This window comes from Tripterygium wilfordii, chromosome 15 (genome assembly GCF_013401445.1).
Source record: "Tripterygium wilfordii isolate XIE 37 chromosome 15, ASM1340144v1, whole genome shotgun sequence".
NCBI classification, from domain to species: Eukaryota; Viridiplantae; Streptophyta; class Magnoliopsida; order Celastrales; family Celastraceae; genus Tripterygium; species Tripterygium wilfordii.
In genome coordinates this window covers 11,183,065-11,192,876 of record NC_052246.1, presented here as the reverse complement: position 1 = coordinate 11,192,876, position 9,812 = coordinate 11,183,065, and the positions used below count along the sequence as shown (strand labels likewise).

Sequence of the window (9,812 nt, the reverse complement as noted above, 5' to 3'; positions counted from 1 at the left end):
CAATGTAATCGCAGGTCTGTATGACAAAAAACAATGTCATTACATGTATGTATGCAAAAAAAAAAAACCAATGTAATCACATTCATTTTCAATGTGATCCGTAAATATGAATGATTTACTTATCTATTTGTACTTAAATGAGATATTATTAAATCATGAAAATGAAAGAGAAAAAGGAAAGTAATAGATAAAAGAGGGAGTATTTGATTTTCAAATTTTAAACATCATAGGAGTGAGAGATAGAAGTGAAATTTGATTTTCAAAAATGTGTGTCATGTCAACAAACATGCCACCTAGGTATCACCTAGACTTGAGATTTGTTGAGTTAAAAAAAGGGGTGCTGCTATTTAGACCCCCATTGATTAGACAATTCTGAGTATTGGAGTCGTGTTGATGTATGATTGTCTTATCTACGTGTGTTAGTGACAAATATAAAGTAAAGGTAATAATGAGGGAGATAGACAAGACTAGTGACACTGATTAAGAGAGAGAAAGATCATGAGAGAGGGAATTATTAATTGTTTAATATATACATATATATATATACACACACATATATATATATACACACATATATATATACATACATATACACATACATATATAGATACACACACACACACATATATATATAACTGGAAATACCCACAATTATCTAAAAACCTAATTCATATACATTATTATCGTATAAATTATTAAATCCATACATAGAGTTTATCAAGCAAGCTTAGTAGAGATGAGGTGAGAGAGAGTTAGGGAAGATATTAGGTGAGAGAGAAAAAATGCTGAGTTAGAGATGAGATAAAAGGTGAGAGAGAAAAAATGTTGAGTTCGAGATGAGATGACGTTTAGTCAACATTAGGACCAAAAAAAGGGAAAAATGAATGAAGGAATTTATCTCTGTTATGATTACTTACAAAGCTATGTCCTATACATTATAGGGGTGAAGAAAGTAAAAAAAGAGATCCATATAGTCCCGCCGTAAAAAAAGTTGGGTTATTTAGAGTTTTCGAATGGACTGTGGTCTACTGCATGGTCTGTGAAACGTGCAACGGTGCAAGCCGAGCCAAACTTCAGCCAATAGGGGCCTACGGTAATCGCCGGAAGAATCGCAATTCGCGAAGGAGCTATGAAGGGGGCCAAGGGGCTTAGCTGGGCCTTAGTCTATTAGGGCTTTTAGTTTTACAGACTTCATAAACATATGGGTAATGGGCCTATACCTTTCTTCAATCTTTCTTTTAGTTCGAATTATGAATATATCTCTCTTCATTTTTTTTCTTTTCTTCGAGTTTTTATTTTTTTGTTTTTTTTAGATCTACACTTATGGACGAATCTAGAGATATTGTAGAAGGTTTCGATGTGTTATTGATATGCATATGAGAATACCAAAATGAGAATAAGAAGACACCTGCATAACTAAATGTGAGACTTGATTAATTCTTAGTACCTGCAAACAAATCTACAGTTCATTTGATAACAAGTATATGCATATATGATATGCATGAAATTAGAGTAATCTTATTGTTCTAATTTCATGCTACATCAGGGCTTTACCCATAAGTATGATTGTTGGGCCTAATTTTAGAGACTAGAGACTAAGGTAGAATAACAATAAACTGCATCTCTGGCGTTAGGGCAATTCCTCTTCTTTGTATTCTATCTCTGGCTAGTGACTTGTGTTATTGATTTTCTTCTGTTGAGACTTGAGAGTACTGCCCATGCCTTTTGTTTTTTGTTCATGTTGTCCTGGGGTGCAGATATATTGGGAGTGTAGTTGAAAAATGGTGTGGTTCAAATAAAGCTCCTCCACAAGCATTGCAATGAGAACGTGGGCCTTTTAATATGAGCCCACAATCAGACTTAAGACAAACCGAAAAAACCCATAATGGAAGGCTGAAACAAAAGCCGCTTGGACCTGTATGAAGACAAACCCGATACGATATACATTGCTCTGAGACGTAAAGCTTCCAAATAGATAGTGATAGACCTTTCGTCCCACACCACATCGCTTGGGTGAGGGTTTGTGAAGTGTTTTATATGGACAAGCCCGCTCTTAAATAGCAAGACGCGTTTTAAAATTGTTCTTGAGCTGAGATTGATCAATACCTACAATATCATGTTAGTGGGCTGGACTTTCTGTTAGAGAGCACGAACCGAACCTAGAATTTTCCCACCTCATCTCTAATCTTCACATTTTGAAATGACAACAGAAATGTGGCGAGAAAAAAAAAAAGAAAGTAAAAGGTAATCCTTTTGGGGACCCATATCACATTTTGCAATTATTTCCACAATGACAATGTGTGAAGTCTGACCCACAAACCAGAGATGAATAATTGAATGATCACCATCTTCTGTAATCTTTTTAAATTCTCTCAAAGTCACAAATTTGATCTGGAAATCGAACTATTGGGGGGAGCACTACTTTGAACCCCATCGTGATCATATGATTTGAACACAATTAATTTCAATTTTCAAGAACAAAGGTACCCAAAATGTGCACCTAATTTCCAAAGAGTAGGTTTATCATGAAATGTATGCCCATTTGTTGCTCAAGTGGTATGCAATTTAGGTCATAGACTATTGGGTCAATAATCATAGTTTGGGGCAATAATCATAAGGTTAAATTTACCATTGACATTGCTAATATAAGGACACAAAATAGCTAGATTGTGCTATAAACAAAAATACATTGAGAGAGTATGTGTAGCCACCCACAGAGTCACACAACCACGGTTAGTCAGTTACCAAACTGACGAGTAAATAGCCAATTTGGTTATGAAAAGAAGAGTCTCGTTTCAACTCAATCACCAAATTTTAAAAACTCTCAACTCGGTCATTCACTATTGAAATCCTTCTTACGGCAAGTCACTCCCTAACCCAAAAATGATGTGGACGCTGGAGTACGATGTGACAATTTTAATACAATTAGCGCTGGCATGGCGCACCATCTCCACCCATTCATTGGCGAAAATAGTCGTCGAAGGAGGAACATCCGATTTGTGTATCAAATGGGGAAGATAAGGATATTTTTATCAATAAAACAAATGCTTATAACTTTTTTTAGGAAAAACTGAGATATATTAGCCAAAGTTGGATACATCAGCAAGGTAAGCATGCACGAGAGAAGCATGCACTTCATCTAGCATAAAAGAAGGAAGGGCAGATAGTCCTTTATGAAATAGTGTTTTACTAATTTTGTATGAATTTTATGAAACAAAACTTTAAACTCTAATTTTTCCTAAAATTTAAGTAGTATTATGATATTTTATTATTAGAACCAAATGTACACTAATTTTCCTCTTCATAAATAAATACATGTTTGCAAGCGTCAAGCGGTCAAGCCTTAAAAGATGAGGGAATTAACTTCAGCGTGAAGGGTTCGCAGCCTTTTTGTGTTCCCTCAGCCGTTCGAGAGAGACTCGGAGTAACACAAGCAAGCGCACAGATCTCAAGAATCAGTGTGGATTCGTCCATTAATTTCAAACACGGAACACCTATCACCGAGAGAAACGACGGAGCGCGCTCCTGTTAGATTCCGCCACTACTTCCCAAGTCCAATACAATCAAACAGGAATTAAAAAAAAGCTGCCACGCACAGTGAGAGAGATGACGACATACGCAGACCAGAGACCAAAGCCACACACTTGAGGCTCCCTTTCTCCGGTATAATAAAGAAATCAAAATTATTTAGTATTGATTTTGAACATAATTATTGAGGGCCAGACAGGCAGTACTGAATCCTCATTTTCAGGCGGGACAATTTGAAAATCTGTAAAATCCAATTAAATAATTTGGAGTTGAAAGTAATTTATTGATTTGATAACAACGACAAAAGCCTGGAAAGTGTTCTTTTTGGGGGTCTCACTCTTATTCTGTCACTCTCTCTGCTCTGAGCTGAGCTCCACATCACATGCGCTTCTGCTGCTTTTTTATAATTTGGAGTGAGAGAGAAGAAAGAAAAGGTAAAGATAGGAAACAAACAAGAAATAGAAACCCACATTATCTGCAAACTTTCTTAGTTGTTAACTGATTACATCAACTGACATTCTTCAGATTTCCTTAGCATACATTGTTGTTGTTTTTTATTTCGTTGTTTGAAATATTTTCTGCAATCTCAAATCTGAACCCCTCTCCGGCTTTCATTTATCAATGGATCCTGTCTGATCTCCAGTCGAGGTCGTTTTCTTTCTCCAGTCGAAGGTATTTCATCTGGGTCTCTCTCTTTCTCTTTGTTATTATATGTATTTCAAAACCCCTAAAAATCGATATGTGATTTTGATTTTATCTTATTGGGGTTTGATATAAATATATAATGGCGATTTGGGAAGTTTAGGACCAAATTTGGCACTTTATCTTAAATGGGTCTCTCATATCTGGAATCCTTGGTCTCTGGAATTTTGAATTCTTGTTCCTGTGCACCTTTGTCTTCCAGCTACTGTTTCATTGATATTGACACAGCTGTCTATGTGTGGGGGCTTTTGAATGTTTGAGTTTTTCCCTCACTTAGATTCTTCCCATCTCGAGATTCAGGATATGGGTCTCTGGTGGTTTTACAGTTTGGTGGTGTTCCAGAGACCATTGTTGGTGAGAGAAGTGATGTTTCAGTAAGCCATTCGTTCCTGTTCAAAATATTCTTTTGTTCATTTTTCTGCTCCTTGTCTCTTTATGTGGTACCATTTGTCACTTAAGCTGCCGTCTTTTGTTGTTGGAGTTTTATTGTTCTGAGTGTATAGTCTTTTGTTGTTGGGGTTGGATGACTATTAGGGTGTATTTGAAGCAAAGCTGAAAAATTGATAAGCCAAGTCATCTTTTTGTTTATTCTCTGAGAGGATATGTATCTGCTTTTAAATGGGTTGGCTGATTGTTTACAGAACTGCCATCAACTGTTTGGCAAGAAAAATTGCCCCACCATATCCAATTTGTGCTTCCTGCTTCAGACATATCTGCAATTTTCGAATAGGCTTTATTGTGGGTTCTTAATTATGCTAAACAATTGTGTGTGTGCAGATGAACGTACTATAACGTGCTAGTTGCAGTTGGAGTATTTTACATCACCATGGAAAAGAGAAAATGGTTGTGGAAGAGAAGGTCTTCTGAGAGGAGCCCAGGTGAAACAGAAAGTTCTGGGTCAATGTCTTCACATTCCGAGAGGTACTCTGATGATCAGGTCGGTGGCTTACCTATCCGCACTAAGTTTGAGTTGATATTGACTTGCAAATTTGATTTTAAAAATATAATCACCAGATAACATATTTCCACTGAATCTGAACCTCTTTGCAAGATTTTGAGTTTCTTTGAAGTTTGGCGAGTTTGATGTGATCTTATTACCTGTTACCCTAACTTTAAGCTGCAACTTTCCAATTTGAAAGTACTGCGTTTAGAAAAACTAAGGAAGTGCATAGCATCTACCCCCTCACTATCATTTAGAACTGAATATTTCCTCGTGGGAGAACAAGGATGGAGAAATAAAATCCAAGTGCTTACATTGTATGCTTGTTTATTTATACTCATTTTTCTCATTCTCAAGATAAAATTCACTGTTTGACATCATGCAAGATATGAAAAATCATCTTTCATCTTTGAGGGGGTTATTGTTGTCCTTATAGTCATCTACCCCGACATTACGTGGATTTTCAAACTTCAGTTGCTGGAGGTCTCATGTATCATTGGAATGGTACACAACGACTACCATACAGCTTCATTATTTTGAACACGTGTAACAGTGAGATCGTTAATATCAGTTAGCCTCTTAATAAAATGAAAAAAGGAATTCGGCTAAGAGGAGGGAGAATTGGCCAATTGGATGACTTGCCCCAGAACCACATATGATAAAGTACTTGAGGTACCATGGAGGTGTACCTCAATCTTTTTGCTCAAGTCACTTTTATAGTACTTGGAGCTTTGATAAGTTAAGACAGATAGTGTTCAAACATGGGCAAGTTGATCAAAAGTATAATTAAAGGGATTGGCACCTGCTAGCCTTGAATTTGATGAAGCTTTTTAGGGAGTGCTGTTTCCATAAACTGCAAGTCCAAAATATGAGAAGGCAGGTTTAAAATTCCAGATCTATTATTGAATGCGTCCTAGCAGACCTCCACACAAATCTTTATTTTAAAATATTTGCCGGATCTTCATTGAAGTTGTTGAGTTTTAACATATTGTATGTGGCAAATACCAAACAATTAATGTCATAAAGGATTGAGTTTGCTTGCTGTTGCTCGTGTTCTTTTTCTTTTCTTTTTCTGGGTTGGCATTTGTGGGAGAGGAACTTGAACCCATGAAGTCAAAGTCACAGTAGTGGGTTCTGTCACTTTGCCAAATTGTGATCCTGTTGGTGCTTTTAATTTCAGTGTAGTTTAAACTATGATTACTTTCTTCTTCATCTTGAGTTATTTTGTGTCATCTAGCTTGTTCTCTGAGAACCAAGGCATTTTTCTATTTCTGTGAATCTTCATTCAAAGTGAGTTTTGTATCACTTTCATCATCTTTAACATCATTGAAACAGGAAGCCTTTAAAGCCTCTCCTAATAACAGCCAGTCACCTGAAGTTACTTCAAACCTTGTAGCAGCTGGTGAAGATGTAAATGATAATGTCAGACATTTAACAGAGAAGCTTTCAGCTGCTCTAGTGAATGTTAGTGCCAAAGATGATTTGGTAAAGCAGCATTCTAAAGTTGCAGAAGAAGCTGTTGCAGGTATTAGTCGTTCAATGGAGTTCAGGGTATATTTCTCTGTTTCCTTTGTCTGTACTAAACAGAGAAAGGACAAGTCTGTTAACTTGGTAGTTCTTTCCTTGTATCTTCATTCTCTCATTCCTACATCTCAGCTACACGTATTCCCAAATTTTCAGGATGGGAAAAGGCAGAAAATGAATTGGTGCTTGTAAAGAAACAACTTGAGGATGCGACGAAGAAAAACTCAGCACTGGAAGATCATGTGAGCCATCTTGATGGGGCCTTAAAGGAGTGTGTTAGGCAGCTACGACAAGCAAGAGAGGAGCAGGAGCATAAGATCTATGAAGCAGTGACAAGGAAAACCCTTGAATGGGAATCCACTAAATCTGAACTTGAAAACCAGCTTCTGGAGCTCCAGAGTACAATTGAAACTCTGAATTCCTATTCTCCTGCTCATGTTGATCCTGAAATTTCCGAGAAGCTTGAATATTTGGAGAGTGAGAACGCAGCCCTCAAGCTTGAGCTCTGCTCTCAGTCTGAAGAGTTAGAAATCCGAACTATTGAAAGGGATTTGAGCACTCAAGCAGCTGAAACAGCCAGCAAACAAAATTTAGAGAGCATAAAGAAAGTGGCCAAGCTTGAAGCTGAGTGCCGGAGGTTAAAAGCCACGGCTTGTAGGTCTTCCCCAGTTAATGACCATAAGTCCACTGCTGCCTCCTCAATGTGTGTCGAATCTCTGACTGATAGCCAGTCAGACGGTGGAGATCATATCACGATAGAGAGTGACACCCACAAAATGAGTAGCTCAGAGCTGCGCAAGTCAGAACCAAATTTCTCCGACTCTTGGGCATCTGCCTTAATTGCTGAACTTGATCAATTTAAGAATGAAAAGGCTATAAACAGAAATGCTTCCATTGAAATTGATCTTATGGACGATTTTCTTGAAATGGAGCGACTAGCTGCATTGCCTGAGATTGAAATAAGTCATTCTGAAGAAGCTGTTGCCAAGCAATTATCTGATTCAGAAAAATCATTAAGAGCTGAGCTTGAAGCTATGGTATGTCAAACAACTGACCTAGAGCAAAAGTTAGTGAAGGCGCAAGCTGAGAAAGCTGAAATGGAAGAGAGATTAGAGAATATGGAAGTAGAAAAAGCTGAATTGAAAGGGAAACTAAAGGAGATGGAAGTAGAGAAATCTGAATTGGAAGGGAAACTACAGGAGATGGAAGCAGAGAAAGCAGAATTGGAGTTTGCTCTATCAGATAAAACTGAGCACATCGAGGCATCACTACTGAGGCTGAAGGAAGCTGGTGTGAAGTTAGAGGAGCTGCAGAGAGAAGTATGTGAGGCAAATCAATCAAAGCAACTAATGGAGTCTCAACTGATTAACATGGAAGTGGAGACTCGAACCATGTCAGCAAAGATTGATGCACTAGAAGCAGATGTCGAAAATGAGAAGGCTTCATCAATGGAAATTGCATTGAATTATAGGCAACTGGAGAATGAGCTATCAAGAAAGAAACTCGAGGTTGAGCTACAGCAGACCGCCAGTGCAAATAGCCAAATGAAGATAAAGCAGGTAATCATCACCAACTTATATTATGTGCATTTCAAGAACATTTCTAGAAATTAATTTTAATTATCACAAAATAGATAACCAGTAGAGAAGTTTATCAGAAACCAATGCTAATCCAAGACTTCTGATGGCAGGAGGACCTAGAGGTAGCTGCTGGCAAACTAGCCGAGTGCCAGAAAACGATAGCATCACTGGGGAATCAACTCAAGTCTTTAGCAACATTGGAAGACTTCTTACTCGACACCACTAGTCTGCCCAAATTATCTACTGGATTCTCCCCAATCCCCAGGCCATGCGAACCATGGAAGTTACACTCCAACGAAACATATTCACCTAAAGCAGCTTCCTATTCCTCCAGGATCACCATTGATAGTTCTGGACCTTCAGTAAATAAAACCGAGGGGAACTCACCCCAGTCTTCATCTTCATTTACTTCATCAACTGTGTCAATGAATCATGTTAGTTCTGAGAAGAATCGCAATGGTTTTGCTAAATTTTTCTCGCGGAGTAAGAATGGGATGCAACTTGATTTGGAGAAATAAGGAAGAGTGGAAGAGCATTACATTACACGGATTTTCTTAGTTGTAAAAATAGGGAATTTGAACATCTAGGAGGTTTTGATTAAATTCTATTTAATCAGGCTCTAGGAGTTTTTTTTTTTTTTCAATGCTTCATTTTCATTTTCATTTTCATTTATACATGATTGATGATCTATGTTGATACTAGTTATGTTTATTTATTAAAGTTATTGAGTGTTCCAATTTGTTAATGATCAAATAGGGTTCATCATCCATGCCACCTTCATATGTATTGTAATATTGTTAATACCAGATGAATTGGTCTGTGACTATGATGATTACCGTATAACAAAAGGTATCTCACGACATCGTTATATCAACAACACAAACTCTATCTAAAAATGGAAAAAAAGAAAATGAAATTAAAAGAAAGTTGGGGTGAGAGAGGCTCGAACTCTCGACCTCAGGATAACTCTTATTGCTATGAGACCTACGCGCTAGCCAACTGCGCCACCACCCCCTTGTTGTGAACTTTCGACATTAAAATTATATTGCGAAATAAATTCATTACTTTGATCTATGAACATTGTACATATTTTGGGGAAAATTTTATATTTGAAAAAAAATAAACTAATTTATAAACACTCAAGTATTTGATGATACTTTTAAAACTAACGAGGCTTATACTAGATAACTTTATTGTACGCTAGTGTATTTTTTAAATAAACTTATTGGTAGAGTTTATATTTCTTAGTGTATATGAAGCGTTTGATAAAGCGATAGCAACAACAATGATTGTATTTTGCTTGGGCATGAATGGTATATATTGTCTCATATAATGGGGCATGGATTAAAAAGCTTTACAATGGGGTAATTATGTTGTCCCAAATTTGTTGGGAACAACATCGGTGTATGGACAATGGGTTGCCCCTATGTTTGTTTACTTAGATGGGTTCCACTTCCATCATACTCACAACTACATCAAAATTATTAATGGGTCTCACCTCAACTACACTAAAAACCAAGTCAACAAATTTACATCAT

At 37.1% G+C, this 9,812-nt stretch overlaps 1 protein-coding gene and 1 non-coding gene across 5 annotated transcripts; one reads left to right on the top strand and one right to left on the bottom strand.

The window, feature by feature from the left end:
- Window positions 1-3,408: 3,408 nt before the first annotated feature.
- LOC120016310 (filament-like plant protein) lies at window positions 3,409-9,098 on the top strand. 4 transcript variants are annotated; one of them, XM_038869023.1, is made up of 6 exons: window positions 3,969-4,200; window positions 4,531-4,604; window positions 5,008-5,167; window positions 6,506-6,695; window positions 6,851-8,253; window positions 8,385-9,098. In XM_038869023.1, exons 3-6 carry the CDS (start codon window positions 5,057-5,059, stop codon window positions 8,790-8,792), a joined length of 2,112 nt encoding a protein of 703 aa, XP_038724951.1. In that variant the 5' UTR covers window positions 3,969-4,200; window positions 4,531-4,604; window positions 5,008-5,056; the 3' UTR covers window positions 8,793-9,098. The 4 variants fall into 4 exon arrangements, with proteins under 4 accessions (XP_038724953.1, XP_038724949.1, XP_038724951.1 ...); XM_038869025.1 differs by lacking the exons at window positions 3,969-4,200; window positions 4,531-4,604 and adding an exon at window positions 3,409-3,663; XM_038869021.1 differs by lacking the exons at window positions 3,969-4,200; window positions 4,531-4,604 and adding an exon at window positions 3,839-3,962.
- Window positions 9,099-9,202: 104 nt separating this feature from the next.
- Window positions 9,203-9,288, bottom strand: TRNAM-CAU. The gene is given in 2 exon segments: window positions 9,203-9,238; window positions 9,251-9,288. It is a non-coding gene; the product is annotated as a tRNA-Met (tRNA).
- Between the last annotated feature and the right edge of the window lie 524 nt (window positions 9,289-9,812).

Coding starts and splice junctions, on each gene's coding strand:
- LOC120016310 (XM_038869025.1), top strand. CDS start 5,057: ATGGAAAAGAGAAAATGGTTGTGGAAGAGAAGGTCTTCTGAGAGGAGC. Junction 5,168..6,505: donor AGAGGTACTCTGATGATCAG/GTCGGTGGCTTA, acceptor TCATTGAAACAG/GAAGCCTTTAAAGCCTCTCC. Junction 8,254..8,384: donor GCCAAATGAAGATAAAGCAG/GTAATCATCACC, acceptor TTCTGATGGCAG/GAGGACCTAGAGGTAGCTGC.